Source organism: Aptenodytes forsteri, unplaced genomic scaffold (assembly GCF_000699145.1).
Source record: "Aptenodytes forsteri isolate BGI_AS27 unplaced genomic scaffold, ASM69914v1 Scaffold255, whole genome shotgun sequence".
NCBI classification, from domain to species: domain Eukaryota; kingdom Metazoa; phylum Chordata; class Aves; order Sphenisciformes; family Spheniscidae; genus Aptenodytes; species Aptenodytes forsteri.
In genome coordinates this window covers 9,910,394-9,933,139 of record NW_008794888.1, presented here as the reverse complement: position 1 = coordinate 9,933,139, position 22,746 = coordinate 9,910,394, and the positions used below count along the sequence as shown (strand labels likewise).

The window sequence follows — 22,746 nt, the reverse complement described above, 5'->3', positions numbered from 1 at the left end:
GTACAGCTCCCGAGGAGCAGCAGCCCGTGCTGTCGCTTGCACACCGGGGTGCATGGAAATCTGGGGGAAGGAAGGATTTGGGTAACAAAGGATAACTTCTGAGCAAACCAGGCTTCATCAGTTCTGCTACTTGTGTTTTGGTTTTCGGACCAGGCGTTAATCTCCGGTCCCACTTTCATTAGTACAAATAATCCAGCGAACACAGCGACAAAACAGCAGCCAGTCACCTGCTTCATTGGATCAAATCCCTAGACATTTCATCGGGCAAAGGAAATTCATTATGGTATGTTTTTCAAATGAGTCTTATGAGCAGATCTTCAAAAAAGGCATTTTGCAGCTAACTCCTGCTGGCTTAAAGGGAAGCAGGATTTCAGCCTCTGTGCCAAGACCCTCCGTTGTTCAGCTGTGAGCACACAGCCTGCCTCCAGAGCCCTAACCTTCAAATCTATGCCCATGAAAATGAACATCTCGCCCAAGTGCAACTGCCAGCACAGCAGCAAGAAGAGACAGAAGCTGTGTATCACCCAACATAGCAGATTTGAGCCTGAACCTTCCATCGCAGGCACAAAGAATTGGTAGAACCAGCTATGTAGCTGAAACAACTTACATCCTAAGTGAACAAAGTGGTTAACGCACTCTTCCACCCAACAGTGTACAGGAGGACGACGTGGTTCTGAAGGCAATACCTCTGGGCAACCCACTGCATTGTACTGCTCAAGCTAAAACGTCAAGTCATGAAAAAAGTCATCCCAATGCATTCTCAGTCGAACAGTAAGTAGTATCACTACCAGCTCTGCATTAGTTTTCAGAAGTCCTGGGGACGTTCTGAATTTAGATCAAGTTTTAGCATGCTTCTTCAGCACAACACATAATGACCATCACCCCTTACATTGCCAGAGAACAAACTGCAGCAGAGGAGTGAAAATGCTCAAAATGACACATCAGCAGCCATGAACAAGGACTCAGGAGCTCACCGTTCTCAAGTTGAGCTGCTCAATCAATCACAGCTCTGCTTTGAAAGCAAACACCACAGAAGACAAGCTGAAACTGGGAAATCATGCTGTAAAATGGTAAGTCCTCAGACTATTTCAGCATCATTATACTCTTCAGTTATGTTTTGACTCAGCCTCCAAAGTGTCTCTTCCAGCAGCACATCTCTATCCGAAACTTGAAGTCAGCAACTTCACAAACATTTCATGCCTTGTGTATCTAACAATCATCACAAACAAGAAAAGCCTGGACTTTGAGTTCACGGCTCTGTGCAACCTCCACAGAAAATCATCATTGGTTTTGTCAGCAAGCATTTGGCTCAGGGTACAGAATAGAAAAAAAACACACTCACATGGTGCATGGAACATCACTAGCACAGATGAATGGTCTTTTATAAACTTGTCGAAGTCCTCATCAGTCAGGTGATAAACTACATTTTCTTCATCTGCCCAGGGAGTCTCCGGAGCCTGTGGCTGAGGTGCCTGTGGGCTACAAGACAGACAGACACAGCTGAAAAGCAGCTCTCTGATGCTAAGCAGTCATTTTGGCAAGTCGGACTGCAAGGAACCACTTTGTGCAGATGTCCATATATGTATGACACACTAACCCTACTGAACAGCTTCCATAATTGTACCCACCCAGAACTCATAAGCACTGAAACTCAGATAAAACTGGCGGAGGAATAAAAAAATCCACCAGAAGCTCATGAGAACAGATCAGCAATGGAAGGGGATGGAGCGAGGAGATAACCAGACTGCTTGGTTATTACATTATAGAAAGCAGATGCATTTTCTGTTACTCTTTTACCCTCCTCAGCAGGATGCTCCCTTTCTCACAGTATTCACACTTTGTAGTTCACAGGAGCCATTGCAAATGAAAGAAAAAAAGTAGCGAGCAGAAACAGCCAATCTAACCAGTCATCTTGAATACTGACAGCATGATTAGGGCTGACAGAGAAAGAAGGAAGTGCAGTGTTGGGACCATGAGCTAGCTACATAGACCATTTCCCCAGGAATATACAGTTTTACCCTGAACAACCCTGTGACCTGGGGAAGCATCATTATGTCCTCACTCAGCAGTGGGCTTGTAGGCCTAATTCAGCAAAGCTACTCAACTGCATGCTTAACCTAAAAGATAAGTGACATGTTCTACTGACTTCACTATGATTGAGTTTAACCATCTTTGATGGATCAGAGCCAGAGAGACTGCTCAAAGACACGGTGGCAAATCTGGAAAATAGTTCAGTGCTTGTCATCCCACTAAACAATTGTTCTTGGCTTTTATTAATGTACCTTAAAAAGAGAATTTGGCAGATGAGAACTAAACTATGCTAATTGACATTTTATTTATTAAAGCAGTGTTCACATAAAGGACACCCAAACATACGAACGTTTGGAGCCAGACTTAGAAACTATTTTATCCTTGCCAGTTGTAGTAATGAGTTCCAAATAGCCCCCAAAATTCCCCAAATTCTTTGGCAAAGTACAGGTCTGGATGTTCCCCATCTCTGGTGAAAGCAGATTTACTATTTTTGATTAAAATGTATTATTGTGTTAGCTGCCTGGAACGAGGAATGGCAAACGGATGATAACTCATTTATGCTGCCTTCCTCATTTCTAGGCTGAAAGCCTAGTTTGATTAAAAAAAACAGTAGAGAGATACACAGATTCAGATAGCAAATTCTGTTGATGTAAGCAATGGGTATGATCCAAGAATATTAAGCAACCCATGCAAAACTGATGCACACCTCTGCTGCTGCTTATATGATAAATGAACCAAGAAACAAACATCAAAGATAGGAGCTGCACTCGGCCAAGCAGCCGAGAGAGAAGAGGAGGCAGGTCCCCGTCCACAAGAGTTTACTCTAAAAGCTTAGCAGATAATCAGTTTGCTTGTTGCCAAGCCTGTAAGAGAGTAATAATCTGCAGGTATCATGGTAAAGTGAAGGTTTTCCAGAAAACACCATGACACTTAATGAGTTTGGAAGGGGAGCTGGGTTGAGTAGGCAGAGCATGATGAACATGGACACAGTGGCTACAAAGCACTGGGAGAACATTGTGTTTAACAGGGCCTGGCATGACCTATTTCAGTAACGAATTAGTAAAGTGGGGCACAGGATGTTTATTCAAATGTCCCAATTTAAAATGCTGTGCATGCTAATAAGCCTACACAGGAGTCGGTAAGAAGCACCTCAAGGCCTGGAGGAAGCAACAAGCAAAATCTAAAATGTCATTTAAAACTGAGACAAGGCACATCCAACGCCTGAAGAACAAAAATAGGATGACAGAAATCTGGAAGAGTTATCAAGAGCTAATTCAATTAAGAACAGAGAACAAGTTCTTGATTTAACTGAGTAGCTGGTGCTGAGGAAGGGCCCGAGAGGAGTCCATAAAAACAGCAAGACAAACTAAGCAGCTACTGAAGGCAGCAAGAAGCTGTCTGGCTTGCCTACCATCCAGGCTGATACAGCTGTGTATCAGGTTAAAAAAAAAAAAAAGAAAAAAGAAAAAAGAAAAAGAATTGTGGTATGTACAACATAGTATCTCTCATGTTAATAATGCTGTGTGTTGGAAGTAAGGCTGTATGATGGTTTCTCTCTATCGCCTCATGAAAACATCTGAAACTCTGTAAGATAGTAGCCAGTGCCTATTAGGAAGATAAGAGAGGTTAAGTATCCGTAAGCCTGATGCATTAGCACACTTCAGCGTAAGAAAAAAGCACCTTCAATAAGTAGTAAAAGAAAAGGTGTTGGAGCCCTCCAAACTAGCAGCTCTTGTTCTGAGAGGAAAGAACATGGAAAACATCCTTTCAATAATTTAAATAATTTTAACCTCCATTAAGTTATATCATGACCTCCCAAAAAAATTAGATCAACCGCTTTCAGCATTTTACCAGTAACATTTAGAGGGAAAAAACAAAGAAGGGGGAGAGAGAAGAGAAAACAGTTGCTTTTCTGCAGCGTGTACCTAGTGTCCACAAAAAATAGGTCATTTCATATGGCTCAATGTCTGCTGGATTCTCTTTCGAGAATCTATGATTACAGCACATGCATGCATAGTATAAAAACGCATTGGCTTTCCTCGCCACAGGCTGCCATGTATGCTCTGGCAGTGCCGTGCCCCTGCTCCACAGACCAACATCTCGCATCAGAGCGACTTCCTGACACAATTTTAATATTATACTATTCTGAAATATAGCCTATACACCCTGCAGCTATCTAATTACACTCTTTGGCTTTCCTAAAACCTTTCCATACCATTTGACTATGTGTACTGCAGATTCCTCAGAGTAATATAATACTATGCATGTAGCAGATTTACCCTGTATACGGTTTTAATTGCAACATCAATTACTGGCAAAATTCAAGTATGCATAATTTCTCAATGTGGTTTCCTTAAAAGTTGTACTTATTATACAAAACAGGGGCAAGAAGGCTACTGCTCAGATCATCTTTTGGGAAACTAATAAGCATGCACCAACACTAAGTGAGGACAAACAGCTGTCTTTAGCTCTGGACTGCTGAACTATCAGCCAAAGCCCACAGTGGCTTGTTAGCAGAGATTATCATTGGAAAGAGCTTGCAGCTGTTCTGCTTTGCCTCCAGTAGCTGTGTGTTCACTTGCTGTCACAGCACTGATATAAAGGCACTGCATATTACAAGGATTATCTGGATATTATGTGGGCAGACAGGGGAAAAAAAACCCACCCCAAACATCTAACATTTCACATGTGGTAGCCAAGAGATAACCACATCCTTGCAAAACTGAAAAGCATAATAAAGCGCAGGTGATGAAGTCATATCCTTGCTCCAAGGGCTGATCATCTCCTCAGCATTGCTGGAGTTGCCACCTTGATCATTCATATCTAAAGGCTTAATGGACTAAACGAGGCTTAAAGACTATGGCTAAATTCCTCCTCTTTGATCCACTGAGCAGTACTTGCCTGCAGTGTTTGTACCTCCTGATGCTAACAGGAACGCTGCTGTCACTTTATCCATGGGTTCCCAATCCTGAAGCACCTAGCCTACCACTGCTGAAGACCCTGGCCTGCCTGCAACCATGCGCATGTCCCCAGCGTAGCCCCACTGGTACAGTAAAACACATTTATTCTGAGCCAATTTTGCTAAGCTGTATTATCACCATAGTTTGCAACTGTCTGTTCCTTCCCATGCATTTGTTTCCTTTTATTATCTTCATTTCAAGATTATTTCCGTGGCTGCAGCAAACAAGGGAGGGTTACAAAGATGACATAACATCCAAGAGCCAGGGCTAACTGCTAACAGCATTTCTCCATCACCAGACTAGAGCAGCTGGAGAGAGCTATCAGCTTCACTGACGATGTGCTGATTTGCACCAGCTGAAGAGCAACTATACACACACTCACACACTTTTTCCATCTGTCTCTCTCCCGCTAGTCCCATAGGCTCATTCAGCCCCCAAAATATTAATGACTGCAAATAGCTCTCTTTAGGTAGAACAAGATGCTTTCAACACCACTTCATGTCATGACAGGAAACACAGACTTTGTAAAAATGACTAGCAATCCGGGCCCCTTGATCTCCTGTTTGTCTCTGCAAGACACTCTAAAGGCTCCAGCTAAAGGCTGAAGAAGCAATGAGAACTGTGCACTTGGTATATACATTTTTAATAGAACAACAAAGTCAGACCTTTTGCAAGGTATTACATTCAGGCACACAAGATCACTGGAAATTTAAGGTAGCATTTTTAATGAAGCTGAGATCTGTGTACCTGCATTTATTTTGGTCTACAGACAGTCTCCTATTACAGATGAAATGCAATTGTAAAATGCAAGGCATGCATGCTTAAAACCAAACATTAGGCAATCTCTCTGTACTAGTTTAGCCAATCTCAGCAGGGTAGTTTTGTTTGCTCTTCTGAGCAGAGGGAATGAGGGAGAGGTGGCTGTTCCTAAACCATTACATTCTGTAAATAATGAAGAGTACATAAAAGGTGGAGTGCGTGAAGTTCAATGCCTTACTTTTTCAGCCATTCTGCTATATCTGCCGCGGTAGCACCATAGTTCTCGAAGTGGAACAGGAACCTTCCTTTCCTGTAAAAACAACAAACCAAGGTTTAGTCCTTTCCCTGGAAGATAAGAACATGCAATTATAGTTGAGTGTGTGATTTCTAAAGTAGTAGCAAAACATAACTGACTCAAAATAGCAGATTGTAGGATATCCCCGGACATTGTATTCTTCCTTTATCCTTTCAAATTCAGCAGAGTAAATGTTCATCCCCGCAAGAACCTGAAAAAACAGAGCATAATTTTATTGATTCTTATAATACAGCAGGAACATAACTCTTCAAAAAAAATTGTAAAGTAAAAACAACTAAGCTCTGGGCAGATTCTGATTTCATTCATATTGCTGTAAAGTAAGGGGATCTCTGTAAAGGGCAGTGAAGTTTTTCTGATTTTGTGCAAGGGGGAACAGAGCAATATGAGTCTAGTCCACAGAAAGCACACACCAACCAGCTTGTCACCTCCTCCTTGCTCTGGAAGTGTCTCCATTTCTTTTTATTCACCCACTAACAGAAACACCTAAAGGGAATTCTCTCAGTTGCACTACTCATGCTCTCTTTGTGTGTTTCGATTTTAAGCTACAAGCCTAACTAGATTTTTTTTTTCTTCTTCTGCAAGTACGTGGCTTAGTTCACATCCAAACATTAGCTAGGACACAAGAAGTTCCACCCTCATCTCTCTGGTTTCCACTCCAGCAATGAATTTACAATCTCAGCTCATGTCCAGAAGCTCTAACCGACCAAGCACTGCTGTTATCCCAGTTCAAAAATGCACTTACTGGATGGCAAGGGGAAATCAGCATTACACTGATGTGAAAGTAAAACGTGCCCTATTTCCATGAGCCCAGGAAACACCACATGGCATTTATGCTTTAAATATGTTAAATTACCTGACCAGTAGGGTATAATGAAAGTTAAGAATTAACCTTGTCTTACAGATATCAAGAGGGGCACAAAAGCATAGTCACTTTTCAGACTAGCAAGTGAACCAAAAAGCCTCTCCTTCCCTCTCCTTACCTCTATCCCAACCCATATTCCACCTCCAGAGCCCTTTCACCCCAAGCTTCAGGCTCAGGGCTCCTACGACTTATCCTGTGCCCTGTCCAATTGTCTTCCAAAAATTTCTGACCCGAAAATTTGAAGATGGGACTGATTCTGAGTTTCTGTAGGTGTGGCATTCACATGGAGGTCGTTCAACCAGCGAGCTGCTGAGATACCACTTCATGATTAGCTTAGTTTAATGGCATTGACAGCTTAAATCATTTTAGCAGTAGGGTCTTAATCCACACACCTCCTCCTTCCCCCTCCAAAACCAGGACTTTCTTCTTCCAGCTGAAATACCACATCAGAATTTAATACCAGGTTCCTGACTGCAGCAAACTGCACAGACCAACCAAATGTGCTCAGAGACAGCATGAAATAAATCTTAAAGCAGAAAATCCTCGTTTGAAGGTCAGCCTTTTCTAAGAATGTGTTGGAAACTCACAAAAAACTACTTTGTTTCCTCTCCCCTATTCTGAGAAAGGATAAAGGAAAGCTACCTGAGAAGAGTACAGAAATAGGGTTTATACTGGCTGGCCAAGTCTCTTACTTTGAATTTTCCTTGTAGTTCCAACAACCAGATTGACTTAATTCGTATGAGATTATCTAGACCAAATTCCTCCCCTTCCCTTATCCTCTATGTCACCACTTGAGGGTCTGTAAATGCAACAGGATCAAGACACAGTGGTTGCTTTATAAAGCGAGAACCAGATTCATTAACTAGTTCCCTCATAAACACCAGTCTACCAGATTTCACATTTGCCGTGAACTTTCAGAGGATTTCCTAGGTTTTAAATGGGCGTTCCCAGCCATTTCAGATATTCTGCTACAATTTCACTGTGTCCACCCATCCTTGCGGTGACTGATACAAGTCAATAACTTGGATTCATTCTAGTGTTCATACATCATATGAAGCATAATTAGCAAAAAGCCTATTACAATTGGATTTGTTTTTAATGACAAAAGTAACAGCTTTAGCTGGCCTATAATCACAGAATTATGCAGTATCAGGCTGTCAGAGACCATCAAAATACACCTACTACCCAAAGCCACGGTCCTCCCTCCATACCTAAGCTGCTCCTGCCAGATGTTTAGCTAATTTGCTTTTAGCAAACGACTGAATGACCCTGACTTAAATTGAAGTCCATTACCTCTTGTAATAGCCACAGCAGACACGAAGATCAGTTTATTCCTTTCACCTCTGCAGTGACATTTGACATACTTCAACACTTATCCGCTCTCCACCAAGCTACCTATAACCTAAACTGACTCTGAACCTTTCCTAGCTGGCCATGTCTTCTGGGCTTCTGACCATTCCTGTTCTACTGTGACCCCTCCCTTGCTTCACAGTTTTCTTGACAGGATTGCTCCAAAATTGGTACCTCACACCACTACTTGAAGCCTTCCTAGACCAAGTTTAATGAACAGAATAAACAAAGGCTTCCTTTATTTGATATCTGAAATAAGTGCAGGAACTTCATGCTTCTGAAGTCTCATGTTTTTGCCAAAAAAAAAAAGACTAGCACCAAAGGGGGAAAGCACTTAAACATATGCTCAAGCCAGTCTTTACCAAGTAAAGCACTCTGGCACACTCATGAAGTCCATGGGCCTTAAGGAGATGCTGAAGTGCTTTGCTGACCACCAGTTCCTCCCTGCACTGGGGCCATAGCGCATCTGTGACAGTCACTCGCCAGAGCCCACCCTACCCACAAACCATGGGAATCTCTCGTGCCAAGGATGAAATAAGCCATCCTCTTCCGATTCGGAGTCCCCTTTTTCCTTCTGCACTGGGTGTAATGGAATTGCAAGATCTAAACCAAATCTAACACTGAAAATGCCACCCTGCCTTCCTCTCAGTAACAGTACTGGGACAAGAAACAACCAGTCCCAAGAGAACATGCAACCAACGACAGGTACAGTTCACCTTTTCATTTTTATGACCTATTGAATAGGCAATACTGTACTTCATTTTCCTGCTATATAATAGCAATAATAGTTTTTGAGCCTGGCACATCCTGACAGCTAATGACAGGTCAGATTAAAAGGCCAAACGAATCATAAACTTCCCAGCAAAGTCTGATCTGGAGGTCAACATTGCTCTAAGGTACCCCATGGATAATTTATGATGGGTACAGCATAGTTAACTTTAGAAATGGCAAACTGTGTACACATCCCACTCAGGAAGCTAATTAGGTCAAATTTAGATGAACAGACTGATTTTTGTGAAAGACACGGGTGGCAGTAGCATAACTGGACTTTCCTCTGATCTGATCCTGCACTAAAAACATGCCAGTGCAGAAAGCACCCCTGACCTGAGCTGCCTTGAGCACAGGCACTGCCAGTCTCAGAGCTGTGCTACAGCCCTGTCACTCAGCTGTGCAGGATTAGCCCGGATCTACAGAAACCATTTCCAAGTGAGGAAGGAAATAATCAAGCTAGAATAGATGTGGAGTTTTAAATTCTCTGGTCTGAATTTAATAAAACGAGCTGCACATGAACAAGGAAGGGATAATTGCAGGAGAACACAGTGCCCTGCAGCATGCCTTCTCTCTGCCACTACCTCTATAGGTGATTCTTTACACTCCTAATTCCTGCCCACCCTATGCCTCGCAATGTACCCGCCATGCAAGATGGGAGTGCCTTCCCAAAGACCGTGGCGCGCCCTCCACCGAGGGGAGATGGCATTAGAGTGCTGCCTGGTTAGATGAAAAAGCTCTTGAAAATATCTTCAAGGGTTGTACCATGTCCTAAATAAATCTGAACAACTCCCACGCATTTCAGTCGTAAGCAAACAAGGATTTAGAGAAAACACTTCTGAAAACAACTAGTTGCGAGGACATGGGGGAGTCTGACAGTACTCGGTGCTTATGAGCAGCAATGGCCAGAGCTGCCCCAGCGATGAACCGCAGTGCTTCATCTTTTCCTCATCATACGCTGCCTCTCCCGAGGAAACCTGTAAACTCGACAGTGAATGATCCAACAGGTAGGATCAGACCAAATCCAGCTAAAGCTATGAAACAACAATCCTAATTCTTTGTCACTCATGTATTATTGGCATCATATAAATTATACATTAAGCAAATTATCAAACCTTGACTTGAGAAGTGCCTTCAACTTGCTTAGAGAGATCAATATGCCTTATTAGTACAAACAGGTAACTAAATTATTGTGACTGCTGTTGACGAATTTTATTATGGTCAAAACTTATTTTCATTTCAATCTGGTATGAATGCTAACTTTGTTGACAGAGCTATATTAAAACTATAAGATTTTATTAATGCTTATGCTTAGTGGCTAGGAGGATGATCAGTAGCTAATGTAAGGAAATCCCCCTCCCACGACACTGATTCTCCACTAAAAAAGTGGATTATTACTGTAAGGGCATCCATCCTTAATCCCTCTATGAAACATCAGGTGAAAAACCTGATCAAACCCATTATGGCAAACATTTCATTATCTTTACCAACATGAGCTCAACAAACTCACAAATTAGAAGCTAAACATAAAACTTTATAGAGTCAGAGCCCATTTTTCCACGGCAAGAACTACACTGGATTTAAAGGGCAAGTGAGTTAGCACCTCATTTTCCAAAGGTTTAAAAAGAATAAAAACCAAGAGAGAGAATCCTGAAGGGATCTGGAACAGAGTCATTCATTTCTGTTTTGTTTCGACTTGCTTAAGAATTCCCCACTTCAGTAAGTATTTGCGGTTTTAAATACTCAAAAAAATAAAGTGTTAAAAGGATTTTTTTAAAATTTTATATAAATCTTATCTTCTCACTTACATATTTACCCTTCAGTTCGGTGGCTGCCTGCTGGTAAGATGGCATCATTCTCTTACAAACACCACACCCTGATAAAAAAGAAATTGTATAAGTAATATGCCAACAACTCTATTCAGATTGTTCTACAGGATCTATGTTCCAAAGCATATGAAACTACATTTTTTTAATATACAAAAAATTTTAAAACAAAATTCCTTATCTATTTCACTAAATAATTATTAGATTATTAGTTTCTAAGGATGTTACTTCTTGTTACATGCAGCTATTTTTGCATGTTTTTCATGCTATTCATTTTCGTACTCATTTCTCATCCCAGTTTTGGAAAGAGTAACACCATCCTATATTCCTCAGGCTCTGAGCTGAACCCAGAGGGGAACTTAAGATGCAACTCACATTTCAAAAGTCAATGGAACATGTCATGCTTGTGAACACAAAAAAAAAAGCTTTGTGCATTTCTGGTCTTTAAGGGAGGGGAGAGGTACTTCAGATTCATCCCAGCTTAACAAGTCTTTGAAATTCATTTGAGACACACTTCCTAAACACATTAAACAGACATCAAAAGGTAAACAGTGCTCTGTTAATTGAGAAGACATAACTCAGAAGAAGTAACAGCCCTTGTAAGATACAATAACTTTACGTGCAGAGGAAAAGACAAACGGCAAGTGAGGAAGACTACCAATGTATAGCTGGAGTGTGCTAAGAGCTGTTTGATGACGCTCTCAAGTGCTAAGCAGATTAGCACTAAATCACCTTGTAAGCAGCAGGTTTCACCCCTGCCAAGTAAAATACATGCATGCACATGGGAAGGAGCAGGAGTGCAGACAGCATGAAAAAAAAGAAGCTGCGGCCAAGCACTTCAGACACTTTTTGTGGAAACTCTTGGGTCCACCACGGGACAGCAGTCAACATTTTTATTCTGGTGAAGAGACAAGAGTTTTGAAAGTATCTTCCAGAAAGGAGGAACAGATTTTGCAGCCACTGGTTTAGGATCACATCAGCATGCCTGGGAAGAACATTCTTTAATCAGAGGAAAGAGAGCTCTTGTTTCTGCGGTCTTTCCACCTTTGATCTCTCTGCTGAAATCGCCAGTGAGGTTGCTAAATTAGTGCTGGTCAAAATGACGATTTCTTGGTGGGCACGGACCACTCATTTGAGGCCCACTGAGGTCTTGCAGCTTCATCCAAACCACTGGACAGACAACAAAAGATATGAGTTGTTAACACCATCTCTGGATCCTCTGTTTCTTCTCTCTTCAGCAGCCTCAGGCCCCTAACTCCCCCAGCTATCCATCTCTCTCTCTTCCCCTCTTCAACCTATTACCGCTCCCTGGACTCCCTTTCTGGAGCACAGGCACATACCAGCCTCCTCCACCCAGCCATCACCCCTATAGTCCTTCCATTCCCAGCTCTACTGCTGCCTCAAACTCACCGCTCCCAAACCCACTTCAGTACAACTTCTCCTGCCCACGCATTTCTGGGTTATACTGTTGAGGACGCTGTCAAGCCACATATATCCCTATACAGGCATAAAAGGGTAACCTGGAAAATGAATTTTCTTCTGTTCTTTCTTCTTGTATTTTGACTCAAAAGGAGGGGCTTAATTAAACACATATTAGTGTCTCCACTAGTTAACACCTCCATTTTTAAAGCCCTGTTTTCAATGACATTATAAACAGCTCCTTTTTGTTGCCAAATCCAGACCGTCTCCTGCAGGAGTAGTCTTTGACAGTTAACTACAAATAAATCTGAATGCCTGTAAGTATACCTAATTTTTCATATTTAGTGCTGTCGGACTTTATAATATAGGTCCAAAAGTACAGTGAATGGTCTCCAAATGGCAGGTAATATCTTCTAAGGAAAGCATGCCTTTGCTCTGAGTTGTTTTACCCAGACCAAGCATTCCTGAAATATTAAAGAAACTACATTTAAAGTTTGCAGTCACTTTCATCTCCCTCTGCACTGGTACGTAATGAAAGAGCCCATTTCCTATGAATCTGCCACAGTGAATCTAAAGCTCCTGCTTCCAACAAAGCAGAGAAATAATGCAGCTGTCTTCCCCGTAGCTTCCCAGACAAAGCCTCTCATGTCCTCTTGTGCCAAACACCTCCCTGACTCGCCCCTTACAAGTAAAGAAAAGCAGAATTTCCTTTAGTGACCAGCCTTGATTTGCTGCTCCCAGTTATGAAAGGTAACACCTGTATGTAACCAGTAACTTCAGCTGCCCAAAGCCAGTACTTTAATGCAACTGCTGGATGTATTCTGTCTCCAGTAACAGGAGTAAGAAAAGAAAAATTGGACAAGAACCAAGTTAGAAGGTCTTGTGTGTTAAATAAAAGATGAGGGAGTTAAGAATTGCAAAATCAGAGGGGAGGGAAAAAAAAAAAAAAACAACTTACAAGTAGGCCTCCTTCACAGCAGTTTAGAAAGCAGCAAAAGTATTACAGCACTGAAGACTAGCAGGTGTTTTGCCACTTCAAAAGAAGAGAAACTGGAAGGAGGAGGGTTTCTGGGGGAACGGTTCAAAGAGAACAAAGGATTAGATAAGTCGCATTTCAGGAAGAGACTCAGTTGTGGAAAACAATTACTCATGATACAGGTAAACTGTGAAAGCACTCTGCAGCTGAACTCTCCCTGAAGGGGCAATTTACAGGCAGAGCAGGCGTATCGTCTCCCACTGATGCTAAGGCGGCAGCACTGACTGGGAGCAACCATGCGCCATGCCAGGCCACACAGGACCATCCTGCTGCAGAGTCTGAAGGCACAGAGCTGCAACTAATTTAATTAAAAGGAAAAAACATTCTCTTAGTGATGCATAAACTAAGTCTTGGGCAATTCTGTCCATCTTGGCAGTACTCAGGTGACACTAAAAAGGTAGAATGGCGTTTCAGGCAGTAATTACAAGAGAAAATACACTGGGAAACACAAGATAATGCTGCCACGGGACACAGTTTTAAAGAGAATCAGCCAGCAAATTGCTAGTGGTGCCTAACATCAATTTCCCTATCAGGGCAGCGCTGGGAGGCTCTTCTAGCTTAGGTCACACGTGCATTCCTTTCTCATGGCTCCCCTGCTTTCCAGCTGAGCAACAACTCCAGTGCAACACCATCTTGTTTTGAGAGCTGGAAAGCCTCTCACGTACCAGTCACCAGGAAGCACAAAAAAAAGCAGTTATAAATCTGCAAAATTAAGGAACAAGCAGCCAATGCAATGACAAGATAGCAGCAATACAAGGTCAAGGTCACAAAAGAAATGCAATGACTCCAATGTGCTCTTCTCTTTCCTTCTTGCCCACCCCATGAAATCTCACTTGTATTCAAGTTACTCCTACCAATGTGAGTAAACACCCAAGGTGCCTCCTGGATGGAGTAGGAAAGATATTCCTGCTCCTGACCACTGCACTGTTCTCTCTGCCTGCAGTTAGGAAGAACAAATACATTGTGTTTTTTCAACTCCATGGTCTCCTCTGGAGATCTTTTCCTTGTGTGGAACCAGCTTGTCTTATGCTACAGCTCAAACTGCAAAAGTAAAAAGCGTGTGCAATACCCGTTTGCACTTACAGCTCCGTACAGGCCAGAGGGCTAGGCACTCTCAGACAGATGTATTAACACTTATGCACTCAACATACAGTGTTTCTGTCTTGTACAACACAAATCTAGAAAGGACAACGGGTAAAGAAATTACAGAAAGCAGCTGCTTAAAAGAACAACAAGCAAGAATCATCATCACCACAAGAGAAAGAGGCAAGACTAGGATACAAGCAATGGACAACTAGGGGAAAACTGAGAACAGGCAGAACAACACAAGGAGTTGAATGATAAAGATGGGACAAGATGGTCATTAGTGAAGCACAGGTGAGGCTTCTACTCAGACTTGGAGATCTCTCAGTGGAGAAGGGAGAAAGAGGTGAGAGGACATGCTGGGTTACTTACAGGGGGCATAGAACATCATCAGAAGGGGTTTGTCTTCCTTCTTCAGAAGCCTTCTCAACTCCTAGTGAATGAACCAAAGAAAATAAAAACGGACCTATACCCAAAGACGCCTCTTATTATTTGTGTTACAACTTTAAAAAGTTAATATATGTATTCATATAATATACGCTCATTTATCTGAGGGAAGAGGGGTCATCTTTCCCAACAGACAAGACTTGAGTATCTTCTCCTTGCTCAATTTTAACTTGAAAGAAGATGGCAAAATTTGTTATAGATTCGAATATCTGCTAAATATCCTAGACCAGTATCTTCACTGTTGAGACGTGGAAGTTGCATGGCTTGGTTTATTCTCACTGCAGAATCTCTGATTGGAAACTTTTTCTTCCCTGACCTCTCCAAAAAGCCATACTCTAATTCAAAAAGTCAGACTCAATAATAAACAAGTTCAGTTTCCACACTATGAAACCTTGTCAGAGCTATGAGAAGCCATGAGAATAGATTTTTCAGAACCAGCATGATAGAGAAACCAGATGAAGTTTTCAAATTGAATGCAACCCTTGGAAGGCTGGTAATAGAGTACAGAGAGTGAACATTAAAAATTAATCTTCCTACAAAAACTGAATGTCAAAATAACTGTTTCTAATATGAAAAATGAAAGCCAGAAAATTGAAAAGGCCCTTTATGAAATACCAGCTAGAGTCCAATCAATTAAGTTTTAAAAATCTATAGACTAGAAAACTAATACAAAAGACCAAGCTGATTATATTAGAGGGAAAATAATGGGTAGCTCTGTGGTGGCACAGGCTTTTTAAGGTAGTTTTCGTTGTATTTGCTGCTTTCGCACTTAAACGCTGAGAGGACAGTTACTGTAGAAGGTTAAATCACTCAAGATCTGGATCCTGTTCCTTCCTGCTGCAGACTTCCCGAGACAACCTCAGGCACATGAGGGAACCCGAGGTTTAAGGACAACCTGCAGTTGTAAGAGCACCGTTGTAACTCCTACTTGTATCCTGCAGTGACTGCATCTTGCAAGCTGCTACACTTTCCCTGAGACAAACAGGTCTCTGCCGCCACACCATCCACAATGTTTTGACACTTGCTGTGTAGCTGGCAGACTAATATCATGACCACATGTAGGGGAGGGGAAGGCGGGAAGCAGGAGACTTTATAGTTATCACAATCCACAAACTTTGTCAAGTCACTTAAAAACAGTTTGGGTGCTTTAAACTTCCCTTTCAAAGAAAGGAAATAACGGTGCTTCATTAAGAGTTAACACAAACATACACACTCCCTTCATCCCATATATTTATAAAACATATAGAACATCTATCCAGCTAACGTACCTTTTCACTGTCAACATGCACAACGTCTTTGGCTTCGGGATCCTCCTCCCACAGTGGAGCACCTTCTGGATCCTTGAGAAAGGCCACCATAGACTGTAATAAACAGGGAAAAAAAGCTTTTAAAGCAAAGTGAATGGAAACCATGAGACATCTAATCTCAAATCCATGCTGTCATGCAAACCCCACCCAATTAGTGCCTTTGCTTTTCTGCTCATATACTCATCTGCTCTAATGCAGATGAACACAAATCTCCTATTGCAGAACCAAGTGATACACTGGTGTGTACTTTCCTCATAACTGATATCCCAACTTACCAGTTCCCATTTCCACTATAAAACTGGGGAAAACGATGTGGAAGTAGACCAGCACACAGACAGTAGCTTCAAGGATCCTTCAGAGAGCTCTTTCAATGGTACTAGATCTGCAATACTTCCACAGCTACTCCCTGGCTTAGCAGGAAAGATTTCTCTTTATGTAGAGGTCAGGTTCCCATACCTTTCACCATATCTGAGTAACCTTTGAATCCAATAGGACTCGTTGGAGGGCACGCTGACACTTGCTGTGAGCAAAAGCAATGAACTCCACACTTAAAGATCAAACTGCTTATTTGGTCAGAGGAAGAACAATGCACCAATAGTTCCCTCTATGACCCATCTACCTAGAAACTGCACTCAATGGATTTTTAAGTAGGAGAGTAAGAAGCAAACATGACAAGAGAAGTGGGAAATACAAGACCCTATGACTCTGCAGCTCTCATACTCAACAAGCTGAGTACACGTGCATGCATACTAACTGCTTTACCTGACTGACACGCAACCAACTATCCATTTCAGCAGACCACAGATATTCTCCTTATCACAAGGAAATACTTTCTGCTCGTTCCGATTTCAGCCTGAGCCTAAGGGAAACTCCAGCCCTCCGAAGTCAATGAGACGCTCTCCATGGATTCCAGCAGAGTCGCACTGCCCCCCATTTCCAGCTGTACACGGAAGCACAGGCTCGATCACTGTTATCCTCAGACGTCTGTGCTCTAAGAGACATAATACTTGGTTTTCTGTATTCATTCACCACTCAGACTGACGCCATTTCTTTCTCTGTGGCATTGCTTGTAGGTATGTGTCCACTCCCAAACAGGATCTCTGCCACACCAGTAACATAGTGAGGTCCCCGAGGAGCTTCCTTTATTGTAAGAGTGAGTGGATGATGCTGCAACAACACTAAGTGAACTTACTTGGAGCTGGAGCAAAGAAAAGCTTCATTAAAGCCTTTTACAGCCCATGGGATATTTTGCCAAAGCAGCTCACAACTGAAGAGCAGAGCTAAGTATATACTAACACACACCATGAGCATCCATCTAAAAGCCCAGGTTTGTACTCCACCTCCTCAAGAGCAGGTTAGCGGCACTCTTGGTGACACATGCCACTAAAACAGTCTCAGACACTTTTGCCACTTCTCTGCCTTTGATAGGGCTGCTCTGATACAACATCCCAACAGCTTATCAGCAGATAGTGGAGTTCAGCTCCTTTTCCTGCATCTCAGTTGGTACTGCAAGGCTTGGGAGGATTCAGAGCTTACGGCAGGATCCACTTATTATATTTATGTTTCTGTCTACTTGCACAGCTAATATTGAAGAGATTTGTCTTATCACAAGAGGCAGCATATATTAGTCACTAGACAAAAAGCAAAGCACTTAATGTACACAGTAAGAAGACCTAAGGGGTGAGGTAGTAGTGTTGGGACCACAAACACTTCAAGGAGAAGAAATGTGTTTTAATATGGCATTAGCAGCAAAAGCAGCTAGCTAGGAAAAAAAATAAAATCGAGTGATTTATAATGGAGTTACAGTTGTAAAAAGCTCTAAAACTAGAGGCATTAACATCCCAAATGATGCCCTAAGACGACTTAATAATATATTGGGAAAGGAGAGAAGAGGACAAAACAGGAGAGATGTTCTACATTTAGGAAAGCTACATCAAGTTCTGCTCGCTCTCAGTCTGCACAGACCTCAACTATACATTGGAGGGGAGGAGAGAGGGGTCAACATTTCAAATAGCTAATGAATGCGATTGACTCTGCTAGTTTCAAGAATTCCTGCGTGCCAAGTTCAGTCATGTAGAAACAGATGTGGTTAGAGGATGGGGGATTAAAGAGATTTAATTCATCCAGCCTCTCCCTCTCAGCCAAGACAGAAAAAAAAATTAGATGTGTAATGTCTTCTGGCAGGAGCAGGCAGTACATTGCCTTGCGCTCATTACTCCACGCAGTGAAGAGAACTTCCTGTGTGCCTTTAAATAGGAAAGAACCCCCCCTCCACCAAACAAACCACAGGACTTTCTAATCACAGAAAAGCAGTGGTCCCCAGGCTGCTGGGTTAGAAACCAGAGCAAGGTCCAGACCACGGCAACCCCCACACTGAAGAATCAGCTAACGCTCTTGTCCTGCCATGACGTGCTCAGGACCCGCTTTGACCCCGCGGCACCGACAGAGCCACATTGGGCTGTAACCCGCTGCCCAAACCCCTGCAACAGCTTTGAACGTTAAACTCGGCAGAATGCAGGACATGGCTTCATCCAGCCTATGCTGCTAAAAGCAAGCAAGTTTTATCAGCACAATAGCTGGCTATCATATATGGACCTAGGTTTTAACCTGGAAAAAAAAAATATATATATACACACACAGAAACACATCCCTGTACTTTTCACTCCTTTGAAGTATAGCAGTAGGGAGGCTATCATATATGGACCTAGGTTTTAACCTGGAAAAAAAAAAAATATATATACACACACAGAAACACATCCCTGTACTTTTCACTCCTTTGAAGTATAATGCAGTAGGGATGCTAATAAAGAGACTTCCCTTGATTTCACACACACCCCCCTCACAACAGCAGACTTGAAAAGGAATCAGAGTTTAGAGCAGGATCAATTTATTCGGTTAGTCTATTCCCTTTGCTAGTACTGAGCAGATTTGTACTTTAATGAGTTTTCTCCATTTCAGAAGGAGAGTAAAACTCTCCCTGTACTTTAGCCTCCAGAAAAGGCTTCATCATGTAATAAACACAGCATGGATACCGGCCTTATGGCACTATCAAGGATTAGGACATGGTGTGGCTAAAGCAATGTATGAACAGACGTACCAGTTAAGATCACAGACTGATCTAAGCTTAGGTCTCCAACAGCACCTGACTACAGATACCTGGAGAAAAACCATACTAGTACCATTCTTACATAGCGTACACTGGTATATGCTCTCAATTTCTGGCAACAACTAATTAAGTTTATGGACTCTGCACCAGCTGTTGTATTTGGACCTCTGTGTTTGCTAACTATCAATGGATCTATCCTTTATGACTATCTGAAATGGTTTTTAAGACTTTTAAATTCTTGGCTTTCACAACATGTAGCTATGAGTTCCACAGCTTTTTTTTTTTAAACGTTGCTGTTATTTGTTTCAAATCAGCCTCCTCAAAATGCCACTGTTTGCACCCAAGTCCGGAGGAAAAACAGGTATTCATTTCCTTTTTCAAGCTACTCACAGTTATACAAATATCTATCATAATCTCCTCCAGCTGTCCTTTTTTCCAAGCCCAAGAATCTTCACGTAAATATTCAAGCCATCTGTGCCTCTGATCATCCTCACTGCCCTTCTGTGGGGGCACTACTTCTACACCTTTCACTTGATGGGGCAACCAGAATCACATACAAGACACAAGATGAAGGAACCCAATGGACTCAGATGGTGCAATAACATTTCTTCTTCCACTCTCTGTTCCTTTGACTTTTAAATACTGTTAAGCACAGGGCCAATATTTTCAAGCCAACTGCTGTCCTGACTGGTAATTCAAAATCCATTACAACAGCCTGCATTACTCCAGCATAGTTGGAGCTCTGTCCTTTCCTTCCCTCTCATGTTCATTACCCCACAAGTTCCTACTTTCATATTGACAAGCCACTTTGTATTGTGAGAACCTAAACCCTTCTGCAAGGAGTTGGAAATATTTCTTCAGACTTATTCCTAATAATTTTGCAGCGCCGAACTTTGTTATTTTGCAGTTCACCTCCCTTTATCAGATACCCCAATCCTAACACAGGTCTCAGCAGCAGGAGGTTCTGACCGCTAACTTCCCCCCACTCTGAGCACTGAGCTATCCTTTATTCCTCATTTTTCTAACAGTAAACCCACAAGGGCCTCTCTGCTAATTACAGAAGGATTTAGTTACTTTAAGAAATGAAAAGCTTTTCTTAAAACCCCCAAGCACACTATCAGCTGGATCAGCCACATCTATGAAATTGCCGATTACTTCAGAATAATCTTTTTACAGTTCTTCAGAGCCATGTCCATCATTCTCCAAAATGTCATACATATATTAATATGTCTACTGGATGCCTTGAAAGAAGATCCGAGATTTATTGCCACAAGCTTGCTGAATGATGTGAAACAAATCCTTTAATCTCCCTGTTCTTCAGTGTGTCCACCTGTCCGTAAAATGGGTATGATACTCTGTAATTTGTGTTGCTCTGCTGCTTGCTGTTTGTAATGTACTGGGAGATTCCTGACAAACACAGGTGAGAGAGAGAAAGAAAGGTCACTGCTTCAACAGAAGAAAACAGGGAGAAGTGGTATAGAGGGAGAAATACAGAAAATATTCAGGCAGCTGTGAGCAGCAGAACAAGTAAACACTCAGCTGAGTTATTTGACCACTGCCCAGCTCTGATGCACTGTCCAACCTGTAAATCATTAGCAGCTGGTTTCACAAGGGCAGTTAAATTAAGAAAGACTAGAGGTCCTGGAGGGAGGGAGCTTCAAAACCTCTCATCCACCCGCACTGGAATTGCACATCCCTGTCCACAGGATGCTGCTTCCTTCTCCCCAGCAGGCAGGGCAAGAGGGAAGGGGGAAACGCTCATCACAAAACCGCAACTGAAGGAATAAATGGTATGGTTCCTGTTGTGCTATGATTGCCTCTCAGCCCAACGCCCCCTGGGGCTCTGCAGGTGCTTTCCAGTTGATCCGATCTGTAAGGAAGAATGACAGCACTAATTCCTGGTTGCAGCACTTTATGGAGGGCAGGAAAGACATTTCATGCACTGCTCATACCACCCAAATTTAGGCAACTAAGTCTCCCTCGCCCCACCACCCACCAAGAGGGAAAAAAATTCACCAAGTGCATTTCCTCACTAATTACAGAAGGAGCCTCAGGCACTTGCTGACTAGGCCGGGTATCTAACATTGCCCTTCCTAGCGCCAGGCAAGATTTCTACTGCAGGAGATGGGAAGATACACAGTCCTACTCTCCCCACCTCAGGTGCATCCTGCATGACAACCCCAAGTGCAGGCTGAATGGGTGATTCAAGCCAGGGGACGCTTCCAAGACAGTCCCCCCATCAGCTACCCCACAACTCTGGCTGTAAAAAGAAGGTCCAGAGCAAGCACGCTTAGGAACAGCCACTCTGACAGACTCAGGTTCATGTAGCATCTCACACAGGCTTTCCTCCATCCCAGGCCAAACCCCTGAACAAGCTAGAAAGGGGAAGTGAATGTAATGATGTCAGCCTCAGGTGGTGTCATCAAGCCTCCACAAGACCAGTGATGGTGCAGAGCCGGGTTTGCTGGAGGAGGAAGAGAAATGGGAACTGGGCATCAGAGCTGGCCAGAAGTCATTTCTGGAAGCCAAGTCATTGCAGGGCTGCAGCCTCACGTGAGGATACTCCCAGTGCTTCACCAGGGCTTCGCAGAGGAAGGCTGCACACTTTCGGCCTGCTTACTGTGCTTTTAGTCCACCATTTCCACAATCAAGATCTACACATTCGTTTCACATTTCATGTCTTCTTCCTTCCATTGCCCTCACAGAACATTGCTTTCTGTTGCTTTGTGTCAAGGTTTGCAGGAGAAGAAAGGTTGTTTTATCCCTGCTGCACTCGGGGCACATCCGTAGGAACTGTGGTTCCATAATCTGACAAAAGGTAAGGCCACTCAGCTCCCTTTAAAGTTTATAAACACACAACCTAAAAACCTCAGAGAACTCCTTACCAAAATGCAGTATCAGCTAATACTTTTAGTTATACTGCCATTAATAGCACCCTGTAATCAAAACAAGAAAATCCCTATTTGTTACCAGCCTGCAAGTTAACTCACAATTTACATTACAGTTCAACATGGGTTCAATCTTTTTAATAATACACAGTTTTCCTGGATCTGTGGTTGGAGGACATGTACACACACAAAAACCTTTAGGTCATTCTGACAGCTGTTTATGAAGATTAACCCCCTCCCTTCCATGCCTTCAGCATGAAAAAGTACCAACACCTGTTTTTAATCCACAAATGTCTCCCCCCTATCTAGCAAAACCAAAAGAATAATAATCAAATATTTAAATTTACCTTCAATGTGACCGCTCTGTTATATTCAGTATGAAATGCACCGTCCCTGTTGAACAAGGAGTGGGGAATAGTGTTAACTTACAGTAACGTTGCTGGAAATCATACAGCTGCTCTCCCTCACTTCTCACTAACCAGAATAACATTATCCTGCTGAAGCCACAGAACTAAGTAGAATTTACAGTACTAAATTAAGGGGGGGGGGGGGGAAGGGTAAGGAAAAAGGGAGGGGGCAAAAAAGGGG

The 22,746-nt window shown here is 42.5% G+C and overlaps 1 protein-coding gene across 1 annotated transcript in view; it reads right to left on the bottom strand.

Moving 5' to 3' along the window:
* The window catches only part of PDIA5 (protein disulfide isomerase family A member 5), a 128,369-nt gene that overhangs the window by 50,385 nt on the left and 55,238 nt on the right, over positions 1-22,746 (bottom strand). The window contains exons 5-11 of the mRNA XM_009275051.2: positions 22,506-22,551; positions 16,126-16,218; positions 14,783-14,843; positions 10,855-10,922; positions 6,165-6,256; positions 5,989-6,060; positions 1,343-1,479 (exon numbers count right to left, since the gene is read on the bottom strand). Of these exons, the coding sequence (XP_009273326.1) occupies positions 1,343-1,479; positions 5,989-6,060; positions 6,165-6,256; positions 10,855-10,922; positions 14,783-14,843; positions 16,126-16,218; positions 22,506-22,551 (569 nt within the window). The remainder of the gene's footprint in view (positions 1-1,342; positions 1,480-5,988; positions 6,061-6,164; positions 6,257-10,854; positions 10,923-14,782; positions 14,844-16,125; positions 16,219-22,505; positions 22,552-22,746) is intronic.